Source organism: Colletotrichum aenigma (assembly GCF_013390185.1).
Source record: "Colletotrichum aenigma strain Cg56 chromosome Unknown KSG_Cg56_contig09, whole genome shotgun sequence".
In the NCBI taxonomy this organism is placed as follows: domain Eukaryota; kingdom Fungi; phylum Ascomycota; class Sordariomycetes; order Glomerellales; family Glomerellaceae; genus Colletotrichum; species Colletotrichum aenigma.
The window spans coordinates 405,811-433,621 of record NW_023500915.1 but is presented as its reverse complement, the minus strand read 5'-3'; the positions used below and the strand labels follow the sequence as shown (position 1 = coordinate 433,621).

Sequence of the window (27,811 nt, the reverse complement as noted above, 5' to 3'; positions counted from 1 at the left end):
CGCGGCGTCCGGAGATGGCCCGCTTTCGAGCTCGTAATAAATCTATTTAACACCTCTCAGCCTTCGAGAAACCGACTAATCCTGCCATTTCCAAATCATCCATCCAGCTTCTCCTAGTCACCGCCTATTGTTACGTCGCCTGCTTCCAATTTCAAGCGGCATCTTTTCTGTTCCGACGTAGAGATACCCAGCCAACTAAGGGTTTTATTTTCCGATTTGCCGGTTCAAAGCCCACGATGGCCGATTTCGATGTGGAGGACCTGCTGAAGAAGCTCACCGTCTCCGAGAAGGTCGACCTTCTTGCGGGTAAGTCACCTCATCCCAACTGGCGCTCTCTCCCCGCGATCGACGTCATCGACAGATGGGATCTTTGTGGGCTAACGCAATTGCCTCAGGTATCGACTTCTGGCACACCAAGGCTCTTCCCAAGCACAACGTCCCTTCCGTGCGACTATCTGATGGTCCCAATGGCGTTCGCGGCACCAAGTTCTTCAATGGCGTTAAGGCCGCCTGCTTCCCCTGCGGAACGGCCCTTGGCGCCACTTTCAACACCACCCTCCTAGAGGAGGCCGGAAAGAAGATGGGCGAAGAAGCCAAGCTCAAGGGAGCTCACTGCATTCTCGGCCCGACCATCAATATGCAAAGATCCCCCCTCGGTGGCAGGGGCTTCGAGTCTCTGGGTGAAGATCCTGTCTTGGCCGGCCTGGGCTCTGCCGCCATCGTGAACGGCATTCAGAGCACCGGCATCCAGGCGACGCCGAAGCACTTTGTTTGCAACGATCAGGAGCACAGGCGCAACGCTGTTCACAGCATCGTAACTGAGCGAGCCCTTCGCGAGATCTACGCCCTCCCTTTCCAGCTGACTTTCCGCGACTCGCAGCCCGGCGCCCTGATGACGGCCTACAACGGTGTCAACGGCAAGTTCTGCAGTGAGAACCAAGAGCTGCTTGAGGGACTTGTTCGCAAAGAGTGGGGTTGGGACGGCATGATCATGAGCGATTGGTACGGCACTTACAGCACAACGGAGGCGGCCAACGCTGGTCTCGATCTTGAGATGCCCGGTCCTCCGCGCTTCCGTGGAGAGCCCCTGAAGTTCAACGTTTCAACCGACAAGGTCCGCCAACACATTCTAGATGAGAGAGCTCGTGCTATGCTCAAGTTCATCAAGAAGTGTGCGGCAACTGGCATCCCTGAAGGCGCCCCGGAGAAGACTGGCGACACTCCTGAGACCGCTGAGCTGCTGAGACGCATTAGCGGCGAGAGTCTCGTTCTTCTCAAGAATGAGAACAGCGTTCTTCCCCTCAAGAAGGACAAGAAGGTATGACCAAGAGCTTTCTCTCCTATACGACAACAGCAGCTGACTGGAACCGCAGACCGTCGTCATCGGCCCCAATGCCAAAATTTGCACCTACCACGGAGGCGGCTCCGCTTCTCTGGCTGCTTACTACTCCGTCACCCCCTTTGACGGAATCAGCAAGAAGCTGAGCTCTCCACCCGAGCACACCGAGGGTGCCTACTCCCACAAGCTTCTGCCTCTCCTGGGCAACGTTGTCAAGTCAAATGGCCAACCCGGCATGACCATGAAGGCTTACAACGAGCCGCCCACCGACCACAGCCGCGAGTGCCTCGACGAGCTTATCCTGACCAAGACCGAGCTCCTGCTGGTTGACTACTACAACCCCAAGTTCAAGTCCAACCTCTGGTACGCCGACTTTGAGGGCAGCTTTGTCGCCGAGGAGGATTGCACCTACGAGCTCGGCCTAATCGTCTGCGGCACCGCCAACCTGTTCGTCAACGACAAGCTTGTCATCGACAACACCACCAAGCAGCGCCAGGGAGACGCTTTCTTTGGCGCCGCAACCGTCGAGGAGAAGGGCCGTGTAGAGCTCAAGAAGGGCGAGACTTATACCTTTAAGGTCGAGTTCGCCTCGGCCCCTTCATCCAAGCTCCAGGGTGACAACGTCGTCTTCGGTGGTGGTGCCCTCCGCATCGGTGGTTGCAAGGTTATTGATGACAAGGCCGAGATCGCAAAGGCTGCTGCCCTCGCGAAGGACGCCGACCAGGTCATCATCTGCTCTGGCCTTAACGCTGACTGGGAGACTGAGGGCAATGACCGCGCCGACATGGAGCTTCCTGGCTACCTCAACGACCTCATCTCTGCCGTCGGCAAGGCCAACCCCAACACCGTTGTCGTTAACCAGTCAGGAACGCCTGTGCGCATGCCGTGGATCAATGACGTTGCCGCCCTGGTGCAGGCCTGGTATGGAGGCAACGAGACGGGTAACGCCATCGCCGATGTCCTGTTCGGCGATGTCAACCCTTCAGGAAAGCTGTCTCTCAGCTTCCCCGAACGCGTCCAAGACAACCCGGCCTACCTCAACTACCGCGCTGAAGCCAGCCGCACTCTGTACGGCGAAGATATCTACATTGGCTACCGCTACTACGAGTACATCGACCGCCCCGTCCTCTTCCCCTTTGGTCACGGTCTGTCTTACACGAGCTTCGCCTTTAGCGATCTCGTCGTCAACGACAAGGACGGCAAGCTTACCGTCGACGTCACAGTCAAGAACACAGGCTCTCTACAGGGTGCCGAGGTCGTCCAAGTTTACGTGGCGCCTAAGCAGAAGGCCAAGATCAACCGCCCACTCAAGGAACTCAAGGGCTTCGCCAAGGTGGCGCTGAAAGCGGGCGAGAGCAAGAAGGTGACGGTCAGCATCGAGACCAAGTACGCTGCCAGCTACTTCGACGAGGAACGCCATCAGTGGTGCGCAGAGAAGGGCGAATACGATGTTGTCGTCAGCGACAGCAGTGTTGTCGCCGACAAGGCCCTCAAGGGATCTTTCAGCGTCGGTGAGACGTTCTGGTGGTCGGGATTGTAGACTAATGGTTGATGTCCATGTGGATGGCAGGAAAAAAGGAGTAAAATATCTTGTCATAGCTGTCTTGGGTATGTAACGAATGAATGATGAATGCGCACATACAATATAAATGTTCTCATTTGCTTCGTGGGCCACATCAGTAGAATCTTGAATACACGAACTTCCGCCCAAACATCTCAAATAGTCACGTCTATCATATCATGCATTCATAGGTCGTAGGAGTGCAGAAGACAGACTTCCAGAGCCGTACTGCCAAAGGTCCGTTACCCGAACGAAAGCTGCTATTAAGGCGAGCTCACGCGCTTTTCTCTCATATCGCCATCAGAGCTTGGTGTGCTGTTATCTTCGATTCTTCGAAGTTCGTTCGGCGGTATCCACGGCTCCGCGTCGCCCAGTCGCTGTGCTGTCAAGCCAGCGCTGCCAGCATTCTTCATCCCCGCCTCGAGCTGGCGTTGGTACGATATGCGACGAAGGCGTTCCGCTTCTGCCGGGGTCAAGTGAAGCTTCAAAGTCTCGTCAGCATAGGTCTTGCAAATGCAGCTGCGCACACCTGGGGCGGTACATACGTAGAGTTCAACAAGAATGGCATGGATGGCTAGAGCCAGCCACGAGCCCGCACCGAATACGGCTGCGAATCCCGCCGCAATCTCGGCAGGCTGGTGGGCGTCCACGTTGGCGTGAACAAGAACGTTCAAGCCAGGATACTCGCCAGAGTAAAAGCCTCCACAGTCAGGGTAGAAGCCGAGGACCTTGGTCTGGTTGTGGCGGAAGATGAAGTCCAAGACCGCGCACTGCTTCACCTCGTAGTAGGTTGGGTCGGTATTGGCGACGACTCTAGCAGCCAAGAAACTGATGATGCGCATGGTGATGATGAAACCAGCCTGGGGGCACCATGATTGTTAGTTTTGAGCCTTTGGAGACCTGGGATGTGTCCTTACATATACCCAAGCCCTGAGCATCCAGGCACGATGCTGTTCGATCTGGAGTTTCTTGACGTTGTAAATAGCAAGCCCCAACGCTCCAAGGAACATGACGCTGCCTCCGCCCACGGCCGTCTGCATACTGACACCACCACCAAAGGTACGCCGCGCTATCATGAAGACGCCAATGATGCCGACGGTACTGAGGAGAAGGACGAGGTATCCGTTGAGGCGGTGGAACAGGATAGCCTTGTGGCGGATGACGGGAACGAACTGGAGGCAGGCCAAGAAACCACCGGGCAACACACCAGCTAGATGCATGATGATGCCAATCCTCCCCGTGCCGGATTGGTAGTAGTAGCACTCTCCCGGGAGGGCCCCTGATCTGTAATCTGGATTACAGAATATACCTTTGAAGTCGAAAAACATTAGGCGGGCGAGGATGAAGCCCACCATGGCACCGGCCGTGATAAAGAAGAGAGTAAAGTTATAACCCTTTTTGAAGCCGAGTGGGTTATAGATCTTACGCACAAAGGTAACAAAACCGTTGGCGGGAGGCCTTGGGGGGGGAGACATAGTGGCAGGCGGGCAGACTCAGCTAAACAAAAACCCATCGGCGTGCAACAATGGGCAAGCTGGAGTGAGACAAGCAGCCGCTCCTTGATATGTGCTTCTCGCTGAAGAATGGAGAGGAAGAAGAGTCGTACAATCACGGACAAGATTGCGAGATACGGCCAGTGGAAGAGACGAACGGCCTCTCATATACGTTGACAGAGACATCGTCAGACAATGGAAGCACCTGAGACCTCGGACATCGATCCTAAAGTGGTGTTCAGCCTTGGTAGAGGATGAGGAGGGGGATGAGCGATGAACATCGCTTGACAGGGTAAGGGCTGGGCTGGGCCAGGCTGGCTCCCATCCGGATCCCCCGCCAAAGATGCGTCGCTGCAGCTGGGCATACAGGATTAGCCGTTTGACAGCGCACCGGAGTCGTGTCTCACCAGATGCATGGCACCATGACATACAAGATAGAGGAGCTTGGCATCCTTGCTCCAACGATACAGGGCCAAGCTCGGCCGAGAGGGTGGGAATGGCACATCTGGACTCGAGCCGGGGGACAGCAGGTGTTTTCCGACCAGGCAGCTACCACGTCGTAGGTTTTCTCTCTCTCTGCAGTTTTCAAGCAGGTATCCGTCAGGAGAGGACGCTTAGGCAGGAGAAAGAGCAAGTGGTGACACTGGGAGGCGTTGCGGGACGGATCATGCATGCTCACCGGTCCTGTCACCGGCCGGCGTGGCGGCAAAGAAAGGGAAGAGGGCATAGCTAGCCAGTAAGAGGGCGAAGAGATGGGTGTCGGCCTCGCGAGGCTTCCTGCAAGTGGTTCACGAGAAAGAGGCTTCCCAGGTCGGTCCACTTAAGGCGAGGGAATTACCTGACGTGCAGATGGCGTGGGCGCCGAGGGCCACGAGATGCGGCCGTACGGGAGGGATCGAATACAAGCGGGCTGCATTAGTGTCGATTTGGGAGGCGGGGCGAGCAAGGAAGAGCGAAAGATGAGATGGTTGAGAAAGGCCATGAGGCAGGAGCCAGCCGATGGCGGTGTGCTTGTGTGTTTCTGCAGGTATGTGATGTGCGGTGTACCTCCACCTTGCTCATGACATTGCACCGGTTATCGTCCAACGTCTGCCTCGAATTTGTCCGCTCCTCTGATGAGGCTCATTCTGATGTACTACTTCGCCTTTCGCAACCGTCTTATCCCATCAAGGCACCCACGCTCCGGTAAAGAGGTTGGAATTGTGCGGGGCGGGCGACGAGCCAAGACCGAGGTATTGCAGCACATCTGCCGCACACGTTGATGCCGGGCTAGTACCTTGGGCTAAGCCGCCTACGACGAGTCCGAATCATAGGGTCCTTTCGAGCAGACGGATGGGAAGTAGAGAGCAGGAAAGGAGGAAGAGGAGAAGGAGGCTAGGCGTGAGACACGAGAGCCCTGGTGGCTTCTTTAGCTTGGATTAGCTGTGTTTATCATACACAGCCGCCGGCAACGTTGGAAGCCTGGACAAGTAGGAGGAGTTCTAGATGCTGCCGGTGATCAAGTGTTTTTTTTTTTTTTTTTTTTTTTACGTGGTGGTTGGAGGATGCTGACTGCAATGCAAGGGACCCGCGAGCTTCGCCATGGGAGCGAGCACATGGCTCGAGTAACAAATTGGGAAGTGCGTGGTATCGATCGGTGGAGCAATCATTGGGTTAAGCTCCTATGTATCCGTATCCGTATGCAGGACACCGTTGATGGAACGTTGGAGGTGAATGTGGTGGACGCGAGCTTTGACCCCCTTCCGTCGTTGGCGTGGGCAGCTGCGAGTCGAAAAATCCCATCAAGACCTAGAAAAAAGAAATGTCAATATGCCCGTGGCCGAGGCTGGCCCCCATCGTCGTCACATGATTCGTCCGGCACGTATCCCGCGTAAAGAGGGCACCACAACAACACGCTCCACCTTCCCAAACCACCTCGGTGCACCTTTACCTTACCTCACACTACCTACCTTACCGTGCCTTAGGTGGGTACTGCGCAGTACACTGCACCGTGAACCTGCCGGTCGACACGGACCCCACACCAGTACCCTTTCTACCTACGTCTAAGGCAGGTCTTCCCGTCCCGCTACAATCGCCGTGCCGTGTCCGGCCGCGTTCCTCTACCTACTCGATCACTCTTGCGCCTCGCTATGTCGTCAACCCAAGCAGCTCCGCCAACCGTGATAGCGCAGAAGCAATCCTTCCTCGCTACCCAAACCCGCCTACTTTCGCAGCCTATTCAACCGTCCCGCACATGGCTTGCCGCCAACGACTCCTCCGAATCACCACTAAGTGATGCCTTGATCGAGCACGTGGTTACTCGTCTGAACCACAACATCGCCCAGCACTCTCGGCGCGCCTACCCTCACCAGGCCAGCCGACACGTCGCCGAGCAGATTGACTCTCTTTACCTATCACACCCCACAGCTGTACAAGAAGATGAGCCATCTGACGGTCTCTCGCTCTCTCTTGACCTGAGTAGGCCCCCCCCCCCCCCCCCCAATTGTTTATGCACCGCTCCATATACCTGCAGGTACGTAGGCTGACCGAACCGGAACAAAGCCGATGACGCTGCCGTCAAGTCACTGCCCGCAACATGGCCATCTGATGGCGATGTGACTACGTATCCCATGGAAGCCAGGCGCTATCACGACCAGTTTGAACGTCTTCAATCGCTTGCACAGCAGAGGCAGCAAGTGAGAGATCGTGTCGAGCGACTTGGGCGTATGAAAGCTGTATTGAATCCTTTCCACTCGGACGGGTCCGGCGTCGGGGTTCAGGAGAATCTTGTCACACGCGACGGCGAGGTCGAGAAAGAAATGGAACGCATGCGGGTTCTGCTAGCTCGTGTCGGCGGTCGTGTTAGCCTCCTACCCGACTCAACCGAGTCTGGGTCTCTTTTCAGGGAGGACGACTCTCTCGTTGTGGAGCCTGTGGCTACGGGCGAGAAACGGAAGCTTGATGACCTTTTGGGCAGTTTTTGAGAAGACGCTGTCAAGCTAGCCCAATGTACGCACAAAGGTGAAGGACTGTGTAATTCTTTCATGATTCGTGTTCCATTGTTGGGCACGAAGAGTGTTACTAGGTTCTAGGTTTCAAAAAGGATACCCCGACGCAGTACAAGATACAAGATGTTACTTCGCTTTCCCACCGCAAGCACACTGCAATGCATGGCTGCGCAAGCCCTCTACTTGGAGTAAAAAAACCAGGCCTTCATGTTCTGCTCGGACCGGGCCGAAGTGGCAAGGATGCATCTCAAAGATCATCGCCGCTGGGTGCAATGCTCTTTTTCCTCTGCTGTATTTCACCCTCCAGCGTAGCATCCTTGGCACTGTCGTCAACGTCTAGCCCCTTCGGTTTCTTCTTGCTGGAGTCGGCATCCTTGGCTATCACCTCCTCTTCTGCAAATGGATTAGGTGGCACAACGCGTAACTTGACGATGACCTCGTTTTCATCGTCTTCAAGTACCTTGTGATACACTCGGAGTCCTACCACGGCAACGGCGTTCCACGGATCTCTCTCGAATTCATCCTGGTCATCTAGGAGATTCGAAGGGTTCGGTGGCGGCGGCAGGCGTCCAGGGCTGTTCTCCCGCGACTTGAAGTCTTCGATCCTGATGTCGAGCTCGAGCTCGGATAAGTCGGAAAGGGAGGAGATGCTCGACAAGTCGTCATCGGATTCACAAAGCATCACACCGAACGCGTCGGAATTTTCCGACGGGGCTGATGGATCGCTTTGGGTGTCTTCGCTTCTCTGGGGCGTGGCTTGCCGGCTTTCATTCGTTGTATTGGCGGCTTCTCGGCGGATGTCCACGATTGGAGTTTCCCTAGCTTTCGCGGGATGCAGCCCAGCCAGACCGCAATTGTCCGAAGATCCCCCCAAGATCCCACTCGGAGTCTCCCCAAATGATCGCGTAACATCTCCGACAGGTCCAGAGTCCGACAAGGTCTTCGGTGAGGCTGCATGCTTATTGCTAGCACCGCTGCTTGCAGTTTGTTTGTCTCGTTCAGAGATGTTTAAGTCTTTGGTCTGAACTTCCAGTTCCTGAATCTGGACGTGCTTTTTGGGAGAAGATTTGAATTTCTCGGGGGTCTGCGCTGATTTCTCGGGTCCAGGGCGATCGTTCGTGTCGTATCGGGTCTTTGCTTGTGTGGCCTTTCTCTTTTCTGCCCTGGCTTTATGCCTCGCGTGCCGCTTCGCCATCTGTTTCTTGTCCCGCTTTGCGGCCTTGACGCGCAGGTAATGCTCCTGCTCGCGCTCTTCTTGGATTTTGCTCCTGATCTCGGCGCGCTTCTTCTCCCGCTGCTTGTTCTCGTAGGCTTCTCGTGCTGCCTTTAGCTCAGCTGACTCGACAACTCTCCCCTTGCTATGGGCAAGGTCGTAAGCCAGCCCAATGCGAGTCAACTTCTCGCGGCGACTTTTGGCATTGTTTCTGATGACCTGCTCAATCGGCAAAATACTGTCATTCCGTACTGCGTCAATTCTGACGTAAACTTCGTAACTACCGGCTTCGAGGTCTAGCTCCACGTTGACGGATCGATTCATGCGGTAAGATGCTGGGCTCCGTACGACATAGTCCTCCTGGCCGGCTATGTGCAGACGGAATTGCAGGTCAAACCTATACTGGCCTTCCAGGCCTTTGAAGTATCGTTCGTCGAGATTTGCCAGAACCAGAACCACAGAATTAGGCTTGGAAAGCTCAAAGGCGAAATGAGTATCGTGGTAGTCAAGGGTCCACGGTACTGAGAACGTCGTCCAAATGGACGTTACCTTCCACTCGGGTCCAAACAAACGTGTCACGTCGAAAATGTTGTACTTCTTGAGCAGGTCTTGGTACGAAATCCAGAAAGCTCCATCATCCCCAAACTTGTGATTGAGCTTCTGGAGCCACTCAGGCGTCCACTGTGAAGAGCCATCGCCTGATGATGTTAGCACATATAAGAGCACATGCTCATGGAAATAGGCCGCACTTACTCCAAGCACCCTTCCATTCCCCCTTTCCCCAAGGGTTCTTGAGTAGAACAAGTCGTTGGTTGTCCATCTCGACAGCTTTCATGACGCTATAGGCATGCATTTCAATGATGCCCTTGCGTTCGCCCCATCCTTTGGAAGCGAATCCAGTAGAGCATCCAAGCAACCAGGATTCGTTGACTCTGAGGAGTTTCTCTTTCCAGAAGTACTCCTTGTCTAGGATGTCGGTGGTATAGATCTCTGAAGTTACACCGCCGGTAAGGTCCTCAATAGCCTCGCCGGTGAAACCCCCTTCGATGCAGGCATAATCTCCGTGTGCTTTAGCATAGGCTTTCTCGAGAAGTGGCAGCCAAGTTTCGTTTGGATTCTCGCACTGAGCAAAGTAAAGAGCCCCGCTGTTTGACTGGTAGATCCGTCGATAGGCCTCTTCTGAGTTGACACGTTCTCGATCCTCCCAGAGAATACGTTCAAGATAGCCTTCGTCGTAGTCGGGTTTTGTGAGATACAACTAATGCGAGCGGTGTCAGCCAAGGTCGATAACAGCGGGGCAAGGAGTCCCTCGGTAGGCATTGCTCGCTGACACTGGAATCGTTCACACTCTTTCGTCGACTTACGTACCTTATCATCAATGATTTCGCTGAACCACTCACCGTCCCTATGGAACACAAAGCCATAGACGCCGACGTCTTGGTCATGGGCAACACAAACTTTCTCGATCAGGCCAGATTTATTGCTAAGATTGCATAGCGCAGCCATTAGCCAGCAGTCTCCATCTCTACCTTGGCGTACGTCGTTAGCGGTAGGGCCATCGATGTAGAATTGAGGGCTGTCGAAGATGTCAACAACGCGCTTCACAGCCTTCGGTTCGAACGATGACGGGGAGGGCTCCTTGTTCTTGGTATTCCAGAGGGACTCCAGGCAATCCCGTCTGCCAAACTTAAGATCGAACTCGAGGTCGAAATGAGGATCCCGGTACTTCTGATTTACTCTCCGACACTCTTGGACGATCTTGTCAACCTTGGTTTTGCAGACTGCCGCAGCCTCGTCATATGATGTCTGGGTGCATACTCCGGTAGCTGCAGCCGATCGTCGGGCGACTTTCTCGGCGTATTCGTTCTGAGGGATGACAGTAGTCGCTTTCAAAGTTAGAACCAGCAGCAACACACCCGGGGTCATACAAGGACGAGAGAACATGGGGTTAACACCACGAACCTTTACCAGGGGTCTTGGTGGTGAATTTCGTCCAAAACTCATCAATAATGTCTTGGGGAGGCTGTTGCTTCGCTTTTCGGGGTTTGCTGACGGTGACGGGCATCCTGGCTAAGTATGTTCGGCGTCGCGGGTGATCGAGGGCGGGCGGGCCGACGCAAGATGCGATTACTGAGTCTGAGCTGGAATCGGAGCTGTAATCCATGTTGATTGATATTGCCCAGAAGTCGCGTTGATGGGGAAGGGGCCAGTGGTCTTTACCGCCGATGCACTTGCCGACACATGCGGACTTTGGACACTTGCATGTGCGCCTGTACAAGGCAGGTGTGCAGTGACAGGTATCTAGAAATGGCAGGCATGAAATAGAAGCGAAAGAAGTCTGCCGAGCAGTAGGCAGGAACCCAAGTGAAGAAAAAAGAAAGAAGGAGCAATTTCATACGATAATGGTCACAGTGAACGGCAGAACAAATCAAGGCTCCGGCTTGGGCTTCTGCTGTGGCATTCGCTGTGGCTGCGGCTGCGGTCCTGGATATGTCGCGTTGGGGGCGGCGCCATTTATACTAGCTCATTCGGCGGCTGAAGTCCCATGATGATCAACGGCGGCTTTGTATTACCGCTAAGGCACGCCTGCTGACGCGACCGCTACTCTGACATGCATAGCAGCCGCATGAAGACTCGGACGAGTGTGACTACCAAGTTGACTAGGCTGGCGCTTGTAGTTGGGCGGGTACGACACCCTTAGGACCGCAACGAATCCGCCTACATTTCTGACTTGGCCAGGCAGGTGAACAGGTAAATAGGCAAGCAGGCAGCAAGCGGACAAATGAATTGAAGAGGATCCCCATCCCGTTTGCTGTGTTGATCTGGTATATTGACGCATGTGTACGCACGCAGAGAGTGCTTTTGTTCACCTCATGTGTCCTGCAGGCGAGAGCACTCACTTCCTACCTACATGACGTTACACACATTAGCCCCCAAAATCTTTAGTTGTCTCGTTCAACTATCCCGCTTCAGGTGTTTGGCCGGCCGCCTGCAAAGTCATTTAAGTGTTCATGATCATCTCACTCACAAAATTGGCTGGGCTCCCGCCATAAGAGGGAGTAAAGTGAAATCTTCCTGCCAGGGCCATGCTTGCAAGTTACAGTATGCCCGCGGGTATGGCCGGTGCTCTCAGCAAGAGACCCACTTAGGCCGTGCCGTTGCGACTCCGTCCCGCTCCCGGGTGAGAGCTGGCCAAAGCTTCCAGTGTCCCGTTGATCGCCTTACGGACACTGAGCGACGCCGGAGTAGGTGGGCGAGACAAGACGGCCTACACTATTGTATGGTCTTCATCAGCCCTGGTCTATTTGGGCTGATTCAGACGCACGCGAGAAGAACGCGAACCATTCGTTTAAGCAAAAGCTTGGGTCCTTCTAGTGGAATCACATCACCTCATGCAGTACGCCTAGCCCATTCGAGGCCTAGCGACTCGATGCCCTTCTGCCGCATAACTCCCTGCAATCTCCTCGTGATTTCTCGCCCATGCAGGCGACCGATGATTTGGCACACCGTACGCAATCGTGTGCCATCGCCATGCCGACGCAGTTGCTGATTTAGCGCATCGCCGTACCACAATCCGATCTAACAAGCCCAACGTATTGTGGCGCTTCCTACCAGCCATGCCATCGACCGGTGCAAATCATCTCGGGGCGCCCATCACAACATCATCTTTCCTCCTCCAAGGACACTCAAACGACTCAATCAACTGCTTCTTTTTTTTTGTGCGTCACGCCACAACAGCTTTGCCATGGTGTCCACCATGTCTCCCTTCGAAAGGGTCTTCTACTCAACAACCACTTCCACCGCCCCAAAACTCTTCTTCTTCATAAAAGACTCGGATCTCTCACCCCCCCCCTCAGCCATATCTTTCATTCCAATGAAATCTCCTAGCCTGGCCTGCTCGGTAAGCGAAGGTCTACAGACAGTTTTGAACTGCCCGTGCAGACCGCAGCGTCCCATCGCCTGTCAGTGTTCAATTCCCCAGCCGCCAGCCGCCTTGACACCATATTGTCCTGTGGAATAATTTTGCCGCCGCCGTAGTTCAGATCCAATCTGGGGCTGCGCGCCGACTATGAACCATTCTGGATCACGCAATGGTGCGCGTAAACAGGGAGCTAAGTCGAACCAGAAGGAACCGTAGATAGCCATGAGGTCACGAACTTTCCTTTTCCAAATGCAGGAATGAAGATGCATATAAATACGTTGAGACCGTCCGTCGTGAGAGTCGTTGCAAGAACCAAGGGTAGTATGAAGAGAGGAAGCCTTTCCCGTTTTGTTCCAGAAAATGAATCGTGTTGACGAAGGGGAATCCCAGTAGACGCCGTGTAAAGCAAAGGATGTCGATTGGCGACAAGCCGTTTTTATGCAGGAAGTAAAAGTAATAACCAGAATGAAATGGGCAAGGTGCAGGTGTTATGGTAGGTAGGTGCGAGAGGCGTAAAGGGTCGTGCTGAAAACATAAGGAAACCAACAACGATGCGCTGGCGTATGTAGAACTAGCGGAGCGGCTGCTTTTCACGCAGCCAACTTCTTCCCAGTCCGGAACCGCCTCATGGAGAGGACGACGCGGCCACGGATCATTGCTTAAGCAACGGGGGCGATGGGTGCAACAGCGGGCGCGGCGATGCCAGCGGCGGCATTCATGTCAACGTCGTTGGGAATCTCGCCATTCGCGTTCTTCTGGGGGCAATCGCGCGAGATGTGGCCAGCCTCGCCGCACTGGTAGCAAGTCTTGCCAGCAGTGTTCAAAGGACCGCCGTTGGGCGCGGTGCAGTCACGAGAGATGTGGCCGAGCTTGCCACAAGCGTAGCACTTCATGGCCTGAGCCTGGCAATCCCTCGCGAAGTGGTTAGGGCCTCCGCACTTGTAGCAGGTGGCGGGGCGGGGACCACCAGCGAAACCGCCACGTCCGTAGCCGCCGAAAGCACCACGAGGAACGGGGGCGCCACGTCCGATGCCGACGCCGGCAGGGTTGGGGCAGGCACGCTTTTTTAATTTTAACGTCAGCTTCTCATCGACGGCGATTACGCAAGATTGCTTACAGCGAGGTGACCGGGCTGGCCGCAGTTATAGCAGCGGCCACTGGTGCCAGCGCCGCTCAAGCGCAGGGTAGGGCAGTCGGCCTGGACGTGACCGAGGCCCTGGCAATGGTAGCACTGCTTGGCCTCGGTGGTGCGCGGCAGCGGGCAGCCGTTGGACTCATGGCCGGGTTGCTTGCCTGACATTGAGAGTCAGAAATTCTTCCAATATTGACCGATCTTTGGGGATAGAACTCACAGTTGTAGCAAAGACGTTCAGCTGACGAGCAAACCTCAGCGTAGTGGCCAACATTGCCGCACTTGTAGCACGCGCGACGGGAGAGGGAAGACATCTTGCAGTCTGGTGTAAAGCTATCAGAGAAGGAAGGTTAGTCGATTTACTCTTGGCTAGATTTTTGCTCGTTGTAGCGGTTTATTGAGGAAATCCAGCTTGTCGGATGGTGTTGCAGCGGAAGTATTCGTCTCCAAGGTCCCTGATGTGCAATCCTCTTCGGACGGAATATCCGGCAATAGGGTACACAGTTGCGATGGGAGCTCAGATCTTGGGCAGTGATGACACGCGAGTTTCTGATGCCTCGGTCCGTCCATTTTTCTTTATAGATTTGCTCAAGTAGACCCATGCCAATCACCCGGGACTTGATTTGTGGTCGAAGCGCGCAAAGAGAGGGATCTTTGCCAATGCGAAGGATGCCGTTGGGAGTGAACCTGCGAACGCAAGGGCGCAAATGACGCAGGCTTCGGTCTCATCGTGGTCTGGCGCTGTTTGTTGCCGGCTTGCGATTGAGGGATTATCGCAAGTGATCCACCGAGGGCTTTTCGGGGGGAGGCGCATCGGGGCGAGATCGAGTGTGGGGGACTGAGGTGGCGCGCAGGAGTAACGCAACAGTCGCAGCGCAACGATATGAATAGCCAATTGAGTCCGGTGGACTATCGGATCAATGTAGCATCAGGTAGGCTCCAGAGATCGCGATCTGTGAAGTTGGGATCGCAGCTTGACGTGCGAACCCGACAGAACGGGTGTCTTGGCAAGAAGACGAGGATTGCGGTCGTTAAAGGTAGTGGTGGGCCAGAGAGCAAAGCAACAGGCGGGGTTGGCGCATTTCCGCGGGTCGCATAGCGAGATGCGCAATGCGTGCGGGACCAAGGAAGAAGTGATCGCATCTTCAGTGTGGCAGTCTCCCAAGTTTCTTCGTGGGGGGGCAGAGAGATGGGATGCGGCAGGACTATCGTGATCGTTCCCGTTGCGTTGGGTGGGCGCATTCTGGTGAGGCTGATGGCGAATGCTGCTGTGGCAGGCTGGCCCTCGTCGACCGTGTCGCATTGGGTTGGCAGAAAGAGACGTTTGCGACGGCACGCTGGGTTGGCTGGGCAGGGAAGGCAAGATGAGGGGTAGATTGAGGGAAAAGGCAGAGAGAGAGAGACAGAGAGAGACAAGGACAGAGAGGTGCTGGGGGCAATGCTGATGCGATGGATGCAGGTACAATCGAGGGCGAAACTCACCTTTTCGCGAAAAATTGCCTTTGGGAAAATTCGGGAACAGTTCGTTTCCACGAAGGTTGCTGTTGTTTAATGGGCAAAAAAAATAATAATAATGTGTGAGGAAAGAGGGGTCTGGTCCTTTCTAGTAGCGAAGAAAAAAGGACGGGACACGGCTGGGCTGGCTGGACCTGACCTGTGACTGCGGCTGTGACCCAACGGGGGACTAGACCAGACTGGACTGCTTAGGTAGGTAAGTAGGTAAGTAGCGAAGGCAGGTAGTATGGATGCAGGTAGGTTGCCCGCTGGTTTGATGGCGGATGACGGAATGTTGCTTCCGGGGTAGGAGGCCGAGGGACTGGGGACTCCCAGGACTGCCGGGCAGGACTGACTGACTGACTGACTGACTGACTGGGGACTTGGACGGGGCTACCTGAGTGAGGGGGGGGACCTAAAGTGGCTACGGATGCCTCGAGATAAAACTAAGGGTAAAAGGTATTTGTCTCAAGTCCTGCTGAAGGGGTGAGATGTTGCAGAGAATAAGCAAGCGCACTCGGCCAGTACCTTACTTACCTACCTTAGGTAATTGCCTACTACGTGCCTGCCTAATTACCAACTACCTACGCCGTAGGCAAGCTGGACAACACGGAGGATGACGGGCGGGGTGGGAGGGCGAAGCGCGAGCTTTCTGTTTCTCTTCCTTCTCGTCTCGCGGGTAAGGTGTCCAACAATCCCCAACACCAAGAGCAGTCATCACCCGGTTCTAAAGTCATCCAAAGTCACCACCAACCCCTCCATCGCCTCGCCCGCCATCAGTCAGTCAGTGACTGAAGTAGCGTGCGTTGGAGGGGGAAGCCTGGTCATGGATGTCGACCGGAAAGGAAAGGCGAGGCCAGGGCAGGGCCGGGATGTGTCCAGTTTGGGGTGAGAGCTGAATAGGCCGGGCTGGCTGGCTACCTGAGCCATCGGGATGGATGGCAGCGTTTGTAGCAGGGGGTTCGAGGCAAGGAAAAACTTCCTCGTCAGAGACCTGAAGACTTGTGAAGCAAGCTCCCACTGGCTTCTATTCGCCTCTGCTCTCCTCCTCTCCCCTCTCCTGCCCTTCTTCCAAGTTCTGCGAAGGCAAGGCATGCACCTGTGTCTGGTCTGCGTCTGCGCCTGCGCCTGCACCTCACCTGCATCTGCCCCTCTTGCACCTGCAGCAGCACATTACTGAGGCAAGTCATCACTTTTTCCTACGAATACCCGCTCGGCCTCATGTCCCCCATGTCATGTGTGTGGCCGTGTCGTGTTGGAACTTTGACCCTCCTGCGTGTCTGTCTCAGTGCCCTCCTCCCAGTTTCTCTACTGTAAATGGCAGTACCGGGGCCCTTGAGTGCTTGTCGTGCCCTGGATACATGGAAGCGACCTTCGAGGAACGGATCAACTGGGTCGTTGACGACGTCAAAAGGTGGGAAGGCGGGGAAACATGGCGCCAGGGGCGGCGGGGCCAAGTATCGCAACGGTACCCCCGACTCTCCCGCTTTCTGCTTCCCGCTCACGCCCGGCCTCGGTCTTCAACCTACCTTACGGATACCTTACCTCTTTACTATGTACATTACTTACATATTCACAATTCACTACCAGCTCAGTTGTCACTCTTCTTTCAACACACTGCAGCCGCGATCCATCATCCCACCAAGTCCTCCAAACACCCCACGCGCTGACGCCCCTCTAAGCGAGCTGTATTAGTCCCTACCTTACGTAATATATACTCAAGGCACCTTCCATAAGGTACTTGACATACGCTCCCGCTGTATGTTCGGCTCAGCAAACCTCACATCGCTTAGCCGCAATTCCTGAGCGCAGACAGATACTCATTCCCGCATCTCGCAGCACAAAACCTGAGCCGTTGAAAGTATTTATCCATGTAGCATGGCGTGCCGTGGTTCAGCGTGCCTGACCCAAACGCATGTCTGTGTGACTGGCACTGCACCGTCGGGTGTCTCTCTTTTCTGGCCCCCAGGTTGCCTGCCCGTCTCTTTTCCCCGCGCCATTGGATGTTCATCATTTTCTGCTCCACTCCGCTCCCAAGCACGCGGCAGCTGGAGAGCAAAATGGGTGTCCAATAGGCCAGCCTATTCCTGTACATCCAACGCTAGCAATTAATAGATATCTATCTACCTAGAGTGGACTGGTGGCCGTCTTGCTTATTTTTGCATACACACAGAGCTGTATTTACCCGTACAGCGGAGAACGAACACCTTTTAGCAGTAGAACTACGAATCGTTGGTGTAGCTCCTCATGCCTTTCTTCGACCGTAGCTCTGTTGTACTCACACGCTTTATCGCGACAAAGCAGGGAGAGCCTCTTTTGTGCCAATGGTGCACATTCCGACAGTCCGGACACCCGCCAGCCCAACTAATGCTGTGGAACCAGCCATGCAAAGCGTGACCTTCCCTCATGGCCCCTCTCGTGACGCCTTCAGCTTGTGAAACACCCGCTTGTATTGGAAATGAGCTGCATCCCCTCGCTCGATTATCTTGAAATGCCATGCGGAAGTACTACTAGTGCAGTCCCAGTCGACTCGCTCTGTCTCCCTGAGCAGCATATAATGACCGCAAGACACTTATGATGACATGCTTCAGGTCCTCCCGTTCAGTGGCGTTTTCACGCACTGGCGAGACGTGCCTCTACCGAAACTCCCTTGACGCCGCTAGCCGAGCTCTCATTGTACAATAATATCACACGCAAGGTTTCTTATGTCTTTTCTGACCACATAAATGGAATCACCATGGGCCTCGTCGTTCATTCATCCGCCCAACCTCAGAGGGGTGTGGTGGGAGGACTTCGGTCATTCCTGGCGCCATTGACCGGGGCCGAGCATCTACAACGTAGCTGACACCGTCTTCCGATGCATACGATGGTGGTCGTGGCCCGCTGCCAACCTCCCTAGAGTTCGACGGGCTGCCATTTGATGTCGCATTAGGATTGCGTTGCCAGTATATCCTATTGGGATCCACCCGCTGTATGCTCTTGTTAGCTGAAAATAATTAGAAACGTCCATGCTGCTGGCACGTACCACACTCTCTCTCCAGAGCCCGTAGGCTGGCGGCTTCGCTTTGGCTGCATCGCTTATTTCGCTCTCCTCCTCTTCGTCACGGGCCAACACCACTCTGATCGGTTCCCGTGGGACAGCGTACCCTCCTGGAGCAACAAGCTGCGGCATTGGCGGCCTAGCCTCGTCGTCCGATCGCGGTCGAATGACGAGCATGCATAAGCGAATCAAGCCGTGGCAGAAAAAAATCGTTGTAAAGAGAATGATGAGTATGAGAAGTACCGTGAACTCGCTACTGCGGATGTTCTGTGTGAGAGACAGGGCAAGGTCTACGGGGTCAGTTAGGCTTTCCCGACAGCAGCACTAGGCATCACTCACAAACGGCTAATAACAGGGCGAGAAATGTGCCTGAAATAAAGCACCGAAGGATTTGCGATCGCATGCGTCGCGACTTCACCCATGGCAGGCAAAGCAGGAACCTTTTCGGGTGTCCCTCGTTGTTGTCTTCTTGGTTTCGCTGCCTCCGTCGTCTGCGCCGCCTTCCCTCCTGTGCCATCTGTGCCAGATGCAATTCTGCAGGATCTGGCCCAGTAAACCTTCTTGTCAGTCTGCGGGAATTTGATCGAGCATGCTGGGCAACGGGAGATGGCATCGCTACAGGAATCTGCGTAGCTCCCGCCCTGCTCATATACGGTCCGGTAAGCGGATCGGTCGCCGCTCGACTTGGCAGTGGTTGTCCTGAGCTAGGCCGCGAGTTCGGGCCGTTGGAACCACTCGTCCATGTCCTCGCAAGATGCGGAAGATTCAGTCGAGTGCTTGGGAGTGTTGGCAGGCCTATATTGAAGCGCGGAGTCTTGGGACTGTCATCCTCGCCATCGTCGAGGCGCTGCATTCTGCCGCCGGGATGTCTTCTTGAGGACAGAGCAGGCCGTGTTCCAGGGAGTCGCCTCGGTCGAGATCGCGAATCCTCCTGCATTTCAGGCTGTGTCGATGGTCCAGCCAAGGCCTGTTGCTCAATATCTGGTCCATTCGAGGACCGTCCGCGTCGCAGAAAGTCCATACTGGAGGGTCGAAGCTGATATGCACCTCCCGATTGAACGTTAAGAGTTAACTTCGCAGTTATCGCCGTTCAAGGTTCGGCATGCTTCGGCGGGGAGGATAGCGAGAAGCGCGAGTCGGCGCTGTGTGTTTCGCACTCCTCGTGCGGAGGCTGTCGACGCTGCCACAGATAATACTGCGACGAGGGGGATCCTTTATTGTAGACGGAGCAAATGGCGAGTCAGCGTCTCTCAGAGATACGATATTGATGACCGTCTCGTTGAAGAATCTTTGTAGGTGCGGCCACGGCCGGCTTAAACAATGCCCAATAGTTAGGAGAAGAAAAGTGTGAAGGAAACAACGGATTGAGAGGGTACTGCTGTGTCGGAAGTTCCAAGGGAGGACTGCCGGCGACTCAACGGCCTCGATCAAGGAATTCGACGGCTGAAGGGAGGGACATTCGCAACCGAGGAAGATGGGAAGCAGAAAAAGTGTCCAGGAGGACAACGCTGGCGGCGCAGTTTAGCTTCCAGAGCCTGCACAGTGATGGCCAGTTGAAATAAAAGATGGATTGGGAAGGTAGATGAGAGAACGTAAACAAATGGTCAATGAAAAGAAAAGGATGAAAAGGAAGCCTGATGGGCGCCTGGCGCCGCCAACATGACGCTGAGTGAGGCAATTGATGAAGAGAAGACGGAAGAGCTGGAAAAGAAAGGGAGATTGAGACGAGGAATAAGGTGAGGTGAACAAGGGACTGCCAGTCAGGCGTTGTTTCTCGGTGCGTCCGCAGCCGTGCCTGACTTTGTGTAAGTGGAGGTATGTAGGTACGCCAGCCGGACGGACAGCCAACAGTTCGGTTCGCTAGGGGAGTTCGAGGCAAGGCACAAGCCGGCAAGTATTGGTAGGGTCTTGTCGACTATTGGAACGGAGGAGAAGGTCGGCCAAGATCGCGAGTGTTACTGGACAGAACAGAAAAAGAAACTGCGCTGCAGACTCGGGGCACACAGACAGCTGTGACCAGTCTCATGGCAGGGCACCTGGGATTCTGCGACGTGGAAGGGCAGAAAAAAGAGGAAGAAGCGATCCTGGGTGACGAGGAGGTGCAAGTACGGGACGAAAAACAGGAGGAAACGTGCATCTTCTGCGGCGTGGAGGACGGGAACATGTTGCAGCGCAATTGGACCCTTGCGCTGGCGAGGCTCAATTTCATCCGTGCCTCTCGCAGTGTCCCGGGCTCCCACTGGGCTCCTGCACAGCTCCTGCACAGAAGAAGAGATGGATTCGCCGTCACTTGTCGACTTCTGTGACAGCTCGAGTGTTGCATAATCGCCCAGGGGTAACCACTACAGGGGTCTTATTGGAGATGGAGAACACCAGATGTTTCGGATTGCACGGGTGCGAGGCGCTAAGCCGTTTCTGGTCTGCCGCCGTCCACAACCTAACCCAATAGTCACATCCGACAATTGGTCCCGGGTTTAGGTAAAAGCGCAGGGTAACTTCCATTCATATTTTCGCAGGGTACTGGCCTGGGGACAGAGATTAGCCAACCAAAGGCCTTTAATTCGCTCACGGGCCCACTCCCACGGCGCTTACCTCAGTTATACAGGCAAGCGCGAGGCGTACAAGTTAGGCGCAACAGGCAAGCGCAAAAAAGCAGGCGCGAGTAAAAAGCAGGCGCGAGTAAAAAGCAGGCGCGAGTAAAAAGCAGGCGCGAGTAAAAAGCAGGCGCGAGTATGTAGGCGCGAGTATGTAGGCGCGAGAAGGCAGGCGTAGAGGGCAAGTACAGCGTAAAGGGCAAGTGTAAGGTAGAGGGCAGTAATAGGAAGGGAGCGACTACGATTGCAGGGCTCTGATTGGTTAGAAAAGCCGCGCCCTGCGCTTTATCCCCCGCCATTTTGCCCACAAACTTTTTCGACTGATCGACCTACGTACTTTACCCCCACTAGATTTTTCAACCTCAGTAACCCCCGCCCTTCCAACCCATTGATTTCATCGGCCTTGAAAACGCAACGAACGCAACGAACGCAACGAACGCAACGAACGCAACGAACGCAACGAACGCCACTCACGATCATTTCCAACATGGCCGAGAAAAAGGCGGAAGCTGCGGCAGCTGGCATGCTCTGGGGGGGCAGGTTCACAGGTTCGAATGTTTCGGGAAACAAGCTTCGGATGCTGTATACTGACCTCACGGTGCCGCAGGTGCGATTGATCCTCTCATGCATAAGTACAATGCCTCCATCCATTACGACAAGGCTCTTTACAAAGAAGATATCCTTGGGTCGATTGCTTTTGCCAGAGCCAACTCAAAGGCCGGCATCATCAGCGACGACGAATTTCAGGCGATTGAGCGTGGTTTGCTTCAAGTGATGGAAGAATGGAAGCAGGGAACTTTCGCTATCATGCCGAATGATGAAGATGTAAGAGGACGCTCAATTCTACTCAACTTCTCGAGGCTAACACAAAGAACCAGATTCACACGGCAAACGAACGTCGCTTAGGAGAGGTCATCGGCAAGGACATCGCGGGTAAGCTGCACACAGGTCGCAGCCGCAACGAGCAAGTTGTCTGTGATATGCGCATGTGGTTACGCGATCGGATCCGCGAAATCGACAGCCAACTCGTTGCATTCCTCAAGGTCATTATCACACGTGCCGAGTCGGAAATGTAAGCCTAGCCCCATCTCTGGCCAAAAGCGGCTCCCTGCTGACTGACAACCTCAGCGACTACATCATGCCTGGATACACCCATCTCCAGCGTGCTCAGCCAGTTCGATTCTCTCAATGGATGATGTCATACGCCGCTGCGTTTAAGCAGGATCTCGAGCGGTTGCGCCAAGTTTTCGAAAGGGTCAACCTTAGTCCCCTTGGTTGTGGTGCTTTGGCCGGCAACCCATTTCGAATTGATCGAAACAAAATCGCTGAGGAGCTTGGTTTTAGCGGAATAACCTTGAACTCCATGAACACTTCGGCCGATCGCGATTTCCTAATCGACTTCCTGGTCTGGAACTCGATCTTCACCAACCACGTTAGCAGGTGGGCTGAGGACCTCATCATATATTCGACATCTGAGTTCGGTTTCGTGCGGCTGGCCGACGCCTATTCTACGGGTAGCTCTTTGATGCCCAACAAATTCAACGCGGACTCGTTAGAGCTTCTGCGCGGCAAGTCAGGGCGTGCTTTCGGTCAAATGGCTGGGTTAATGATGGTGAGTCCTCATTTTGACATCTCAGCCAGTTGCCTTGGCTTTTGAGACGCGCATCGGGAGTAGCTACTGACTATTCATTTAAAAGAGTGTGAAAGGCTTGCCATCTTGCTACAATAAAGATCTTCAGGAAGGGTGGGGGCCTATGCTGGATTCGGTTCAGACTGTGTCAGATAGTCTTGGCATAGCCAACGGGGTTATTTCTACCCTAAAGGTGCGGCCAGACCGGATGGAGGCTGCTCTGGACAAAACGATGCTAGCCACTGATGTTGCAGAGTGGCTGGTGAGGAAGGGATGTCCGTTCAGAGAGGCTCACCACATCTCTGGACGCGTTGTTGCAGAGTCTGAAAAGCTGGAAGTTGCGATGGATAAGTTAACCCTTGAGCAACTGCAAGCCATCGACTCTCGGTTCACAGCAGACATTGCGGAGGCATTCGAATATGAGACGAGTGTCGAGGCCAAAACGGCTAAAGGCGGCACCAGTCGATCAAGCGTGCTGGAGCAGATCCAGGTTATCAGGGCTATGTTGGATTAGGGGTTTGATAGCATGGGAGAACTACGTAAGTAGTCTTTGTATGGGGCCAGGAACGTACGGCCCAATATCGACGAACCCGGGCGCCTGGGGGTGGTGGAAGCGTTGTTGGCAGTTTGGCGTTGGCGTTGGCGTTGGCGTCCAGGGCCTGAAAAAGGTCAACCATGAATACCTGACCACCTTACCTAGGTACCGTTCAAGACAGAGTCACCTTGACAACATCCAAATTAGCAGACACGCGCGCTTCACTCGACGCCAAAGAATTCGGACCTGACCCAACTTGTCTCCTGCCACCCTCTCTGCTGCGCATCTACCAAAGATACAGAAGGTACGATATGTTTTCAGGGAATCAAGCATGCCCATTGACGAAGCCCGGTTGCATACTGATCCTCGAGGCGGCCAACGTACGCTTACATAAGACAGGCGATTGCGAAAGCGTCGTGTTCCATCATCAGGTAGACTTCGGGGTCCGTGTACGAACACCTCAGATTCGTTGATAGTCAGCAAGTGCGCTGCCATTTGTCTCATCGCCCAAAGCTGCGTCTGAACTACTTTTCTCTCACCCTACACAACTGTCGTCGTCACGCCCTGTTCCTGTTCATAAATAGCCCCCGGGTCGTCTTTTGTCCAGTTCGTGACTTCCGACAGCGTCCAAAAACCATTGCTCAATAGAGTTTTTTAAGATTTGCCTCTCCGAACACCAAGACCGGAAAGGGCAATCTGTAAGTTGAGTGGTTGACACCTTAGCGTACCCTTAGAGCAGGAACTCGGTAAAGTCGTGGGCCCGCAGACAATGGGTTAACGAATGACAGTAAACGACGTACACATACGATGCAACGGTCAGTGAGTCTCTGCTCTCCCGTTTCGTTGGCAAGTACTTCAGAAATTCGGGAACCCCAGAATCTGGGTTTCGTACCGCGGCAGCAGTCGTCAGATGCTAAAGGTTAGTCGGCGGGCCTCGCTTGTGCAAGCTGAAGTAACTGACGCACGCCAATGAACCTTGCAATGTCTCAGGGTTGTTCCTGCAAGAATACCTGGACGGATACACCGGACGATTCTCGAGGCCGTGACACTGGCCGAGAAATGTGCTTTTTCACGACTTCGTATGACAGCTCCGGCAATAGCGAGTTTAAATTGCCGAAATCGGCTCTTCCAAGGGTATCAAAGTAATCTCTCCCTGAGACGACCTGTGGTGTACAATCATGGATCGGTCTAGTTGCCGCCCGCTAACCTCCCCGGGCCACGTCGACCTGCGGCTCTTCTCCGCCGAATCATGTCCGAATCCGTGTTACAACGAATGATCAGGTTATCACTCATCGCAGAAAAGTCCACCCATCTTGTCCCGCCACCTCCGAATTTGTTGTCACTATTACAACTACATGCTCCGAGATGCAAGGCATGTGGACATATAATTCCTTCAAATTTGGCGCTTGCACAATGAATTCATCTCTGCGCTGCATCTACCTTGGCATGTTGTAATGTTTGCTTCACGTTCGGCGTCTTGTTCACCGCAGTTCTCCGAGAAGCATGTTTCGATCAGATGATGCGGACAGTACTAGGAAAGGAAGTCAGCATTCGTCTCGTAACGCCAGAAAAAAAGAAAGCAGGAACGCATACTGATTGGCTCTGTGCCAGGCGCGAACTCAACACAATTGACTGTTCCCTTGTGACCTGGCAGCTTGTACATCAATTTGCCAGTCTCGCTAGACCATATCGTCGCAGTTCCATCTCCAGAACCAACGGCCACATTCTTGCCCTCTGAATCCCAGCTGGCACGGATGAGGTTCTTTTCGAGACCCACGGACGCACCGTCAAACGTCCTGATGTGTCTCTCGGTTGGTGCGAAGGGCCGAATGTCCCACGTCCTTACAGTCGAGTCCATAGCAAACGAGAGGAGTGATTGAGAGTCTGGCGAAACCCTCAGAGAGGTTAACGTATCCTGGTGCCCAAGCATGGAGTAGATCACCGACTTCTTGCGCAAATCCCAGACCTTGATGTCGTTATCAATGCCTCCTGAATAGACTTCATTGCCGGCTTCTGACATGGCAATAGCTGTGATCGGAAACTCAGTCTGAATGTGATCAACCGCAGTCTTTGTCCTCGGGTCCCATAAGCCTATGGACCCGTCATCACTGCCGCTGACCAAGAGTTCTTCGCCTCTCTTGCTGATGTCCATAGCATTGACAATCTCTTCGTGACCAACGTATCTTCGTATTCTGGAGCCGTTCTCCAGGTCCCAGCTGGCCAGATGCGTATCCGCCGATGCTGAGTAGACAATCTTCGAATCCCGCGACCATTGAAGGTCCAGGATGGCGCCGCGGTGGCCGTTGAGGATTCCGTAATTTTCACAATCGCCATATGTGCGCCACAGGACTTATCAGTCAGCACCAAAACTTGGCTTTCCTTGCGGCAAGATGAACTCACGAATGCTTCTATCCATAGATCCTGAGGCGATAAAGTTGCCTGTAGGATCGAACTTGGCTGAAAAAATCTCCCCAGAGTGCCCAGTGAGCTCCATGACAGGGGATTGTAGATTGCTCGTTCGTGGCGCCTGTTACGACAACGTTAGCCATGATCGAACGGTACACGAGTCGCATATCTTACGGTCTCCACCAAGGCGTTGCTCTTCCCGGAACCATTGAGCCTCGCCAGTGCTCCCGTGGATGATCCCACGTTTTGACGCTTCACGATCATCTGGCCCGAGCCTGGCTCGTCAGATGCCGGTCTTTTTTCGGACATGTTGAGGATGTATGATATCTCTTCGATCTAAAGGAGGTGCCGTTATTTTCAGGTCGAATTCGCGTGGGCTAATGCGCGCGTTGAGTGTTGCGATAGTTGTTCAGTTGAATGAGCAGGAAAAGACAAAATACGCAACAACTGTGATCATTGGCCCGTGCAACAACCTACCTAAGTGCAGACGGACCTGATCTGGACGCGACGCGGAACGGAGCTTGCTTCTGCCGATCACCGAGCTACCTATCTACGTAAGTCCTGCTGGAGTGTGCCGGGCTCAGTTCAGTGGAGCTCCCGTCCAATCCGATGGACCCGACCTGACCTGCGCAAGTCTATGGGTACAGTGCACCTCAAGGCTTAAGGTAGGTGGATGGCTGTTGTAAGGTAGGTACGCGTTAAGGTACCTAATCAACTCTCCAAGCTTCTGATTGGCGCTTTCCTCATTTGACCCTGGTGTATCCATCTCAAATATCCACAGACGCCAGACGTAGACCATCTACCACCCACACTGTGAACATCAACCACCCCGATACCATTGACAGCAACGTCAGGGCGCCCCAACACTTGCGCCTCAAGACCACGCGAACTCTACGACAAGGCGATCCGGTGACGAGGATACTAGACCGGGCCGAACCCAGCCCCCAATCAGACAGAGAGGCATTGAAACGGCCAGATCATCGCCGACTTCCTTGATTGTCTGCCGCCCTCACGAGGCTCGCATCGCTAAGCAACCTTGAGCCGTCGCACGCTGACTGCGCAGCATGGCAGCAAGCAAGGCAACTCGCCTAGGTGAAGAGTGAGTATTCGGCTACGTATGCGGTTGACAGAGGCTAACAAGCTTTCTCAACAGGATCTGGAAGTACGTGAAGTCGCGACGACGCCATTCGAACCAGAATTGACCCTTTTCTTACAGAACACGCATCGACAAGGTGAACGCTGAGCTGGTGACTTTGACATATGGAACAATCGTCGCCCAGCTATGCAAGGACTATGACAGCGACTATGTGGAGGTCAACAAGCAGCTGGATAAGATGGGATACAACATCGGCCTCCGTCTGATTGAAGACTACTTGGCCAAGTCAAATACAATGAAGCGGTGCTCGAATTTTCGCGAAACGGCAGATATGATTGCACGAGTATGTGCATTCCCATCAAGAAGAAGACTGTCTAAATGTTAATCACTGATGAGCGCTAGGTTGGCTTCAAGATTTTCTTGAACGTTACGCCCCAAGTCACCAACTGGACGACAGATAACAAACAGTTCTCGTTGGTATTTGACGAGAACCCATTGGCAGACTTCGTGGAGCTGCCCGATGATGGGCGCGCGCAGGACGAGCTGTGGTACTCCAACATCTTCTGCGGTGTGTTGCGCGGAGCGTTGGAAATGGTGCAGATGCAGGTGGAGGCACACTTTATCAGCGATGTCCTGAGAGGCCATGATACAACAGAGATGAGGGTATCGTTGATACGATACATTGACGACGAATTGCCACCAGAAGACGACTGAGCGGTGCAAACCTTTCACATGACAACACCAACTGTCCGCAACTCCGGCTGCGATCACTGGGTCATGGCCTTCGCAGTCGTGGTCTCGCGGTATCTCTCAGCTGAATTACCTGTCTGGGACGAGGAAGAGCCTCAGAGGAGCAGTCGAGATGATCAACCTCAGTATCAACGTAATCCGACTGTGCATACGGTGGAATTTCCAATGACAACTCTGTCGGCTCTATTGAGACAGGCACCCTAGCGTTTCAGGCTTTTGAGATATATGTAGCAAATGCAATGGTGCTCTCGCAGCACTAGGAAGAGACAGTGGCTCGGCTCTCAACGACACAAAGTGGGCATTTACCGGGAACATATCTGAAGAGCGATGCGGGAGACATGTGACTGCAGGCAGGGAGTGATAATTGTGAGAATGGAAACAATCTTGGCGCTCAATTCAAGGCCGCACTTTGTATCCGTACCAACGCCGGGTTTGCGGTGGCCCTGGGCCTGTATCCACGTTGGCGGAATACAACGGGAGTTAATTTTGACGACATGGAGCAACGTCCAGCTACTGCTTTCAACAATCCCATTGCTACGACTTGGCGTTGACACGACACACTGATCAGGCAAATGGACAGACAGACGGCAGCTAAACTAGCGGATGCATTGCTACTGTA

At 54.1% G+C, this 27,811-nt stretch overlaps 9 protein-coding genes across 9 annotated transcripts; 4 read left to right on the top strand and 5 right to left on the bottom strand.

Moving 5' to 3' along the window:
- Window positions 1-236: 236 nt before the first annotated feature.
- On the top strand, window positions 237-2,879 carry bglI-0 (putative beta-glucosidase I; the record flags this gene model as incomplete). Its single annotated transcript, XM_037328101.1, has 3 exons — window positions 237-306; window positions 396-1,318; window positions 1,374-2,879. The coding sequence occupies 3 exons, from the start codon at window positions 237-239 to the stop codon at window positions 2,877-2,879; spliced, it is 2,499 nt and encodes an 832-aa protein (XP_037172527.1).
- Window positions 2,880-3,163: 284 nt separating this feature from the next.
- CGCA056_v012856 (uncharacterized protein) lies at window positions 3,164-4,375 on the bottom strand (the record flags this gene model as incomplete). The annotated part of the gene is made up of 3 exons (XM_037328100.1): window positions 3,164-3,382; window positions 3,446-3,760; window positions 3,818-4,375. The coding sequence occupies 3 exons, from the start codon at window positions 4,373-4,375 to the stop codon at window positions 3,164-3,166; spliced, it is 1,092 nt and encodes a 363-aa protein (XP_037172528.1).
- A 2,147-nt stretch (window positions 4,376-6,522) lies between these two features.
- Window positions 6,523-7,356, top strand: fta4 (Inner kinetochore subunit fta4; the record flags this gene model as incomplete). Its single annotated transcript, XM_037328099.1, has 2 exons — window positions 6,523-6,850; window positions 6,935-7,356. 2 exons carry the CDS (start codon window positions 6,523-6,525, stop codon window positions 7,354-7,356), a joined length of 750 nt encoding a protein of 249 aa, XP_037173206.1.
- Window positions 7,357-7,627: 271 nt separating this feature from the next.
- On the bottom strand, window positions 7,628-10,757 carry Capn8 (Calpain-8; the record flags this gene model as incomplete). Its single annotated transcript, XM_037328098.1, has 4 exons — window positions 7,628-9,291; window positions 9,347-9,851; window positions 9,962-10,479; window positions 10,556-10,757. 4 exons carry the CDS (start codon window positions 10,755-10,757, stop codon window positions 7,628-7,630), a joined length of 2,889 nt encoding a protein of 962 aa, XP_037172529.1.
- Window positions 10,758-13,174: 2,417 nt separating this feature from the next.
- Window positions 13,175-13,961, bottom strand: GIS2 (Zinc finger protein GIS2; the record flags this gene model as incomplete). Its single annotated transcript, XM_037328097.1, has 3 exons — window positions 13,175-13,576; window positions 13,633-13,808; window positions 13,868-13,961. 3 exons carry the CDS (start codon window positions 13,959-13,961, stop codon window positions 13,175-13,177), a joined length of 672 nt encoding a protein of 223 aa, XP_037172530.1.
- Window positions 13,962-17,873: 3,912 nt separating this feature from the next.
- CGCA056_v012852 (uncharacterized protein) lies at window positions 17,874-18,584 on the bottom strand (the record flags this gene model as incomplete). The annotated part of the gene is made up of 3 exons (XM_037328096.1): window positions 17,874-18,110; window positions 18,167-18,471; window positions 18,521-18,584. 3 exons carry the CDS (start codon window positions 18,582-18,584, stop codon window positions 17,874-17,876), a joined length of 606 nt encoding a protein of 201 aa, XP_037172531.1.
- A 2,678-nt stretch (window positions 18,585-21,262) lies between these two features.
- Window positions 21,263-22,919, top strand: argx (putative argininosuccinate lyase; the record flags this gene model as incomplete). The annotated part of the gene is made up of 5 exons (XM_037328095.1): window positions 21,263-21,323; window positions 21,383-21,600; window positions 21,654-21,847; window positions 21,904-22,387; window positions 22,473-22,919. 5 exons carry the CDS (start codon window positions 21,263-21,265, stop codon window positions 22,917-22,919), a joined length of 1,404 nt encoding a protein of 467 aa, XP_037173396.1.
- Window positions 22,920-24,421: 1,502 nt separating this feature from the next.
- On the bottom strand, window positions 24,422-25,655 carry SNRNP40 (U5 small nuclear ribonucleoprotein 40 kDa protein; the record flags this gene model as incomplete). The annotated part of the gene is made up of 4 exons (XM_037328094.1): window positions 24,422-24,471; window positions 24,534-25,289; window positions 25,341-25,467; window positions 25,521-25,655. The coding sequence occupies 4 exons, from the start codon at window positions 25,653-25,655 to the stop codon at window positions 24,422-24,424; spliced, it is 1,068 nt and encodes a 355-aa protein (XP_037173221.1).
- Window positions 25,656-26,410: 755 nt separating this feature from the next.
- On the top strand, window positions 26,411-27,156 carry BET3 (Trafficking protein particle complex subunit BET3; the record flags this gene model as incomplete). The annotated part of the gene is made up of 4 exons (XM_037328093.1): window positions 26,411-26,445; window positions 26,500-26,508; window positions 26,563-26,785; window positions 26,845-27,156. The coding sequence occupies 4 exons, from the start codon at window positions 26,411-26,413 to the stop codon at window positions 27,154-27,156; spliced, it is 579 nt and encodes a 192-aa protein (XP_037172563.1).
- Between the last annotated feature and the right edge of the window lie 655 nt (window positions 27,157-27,811).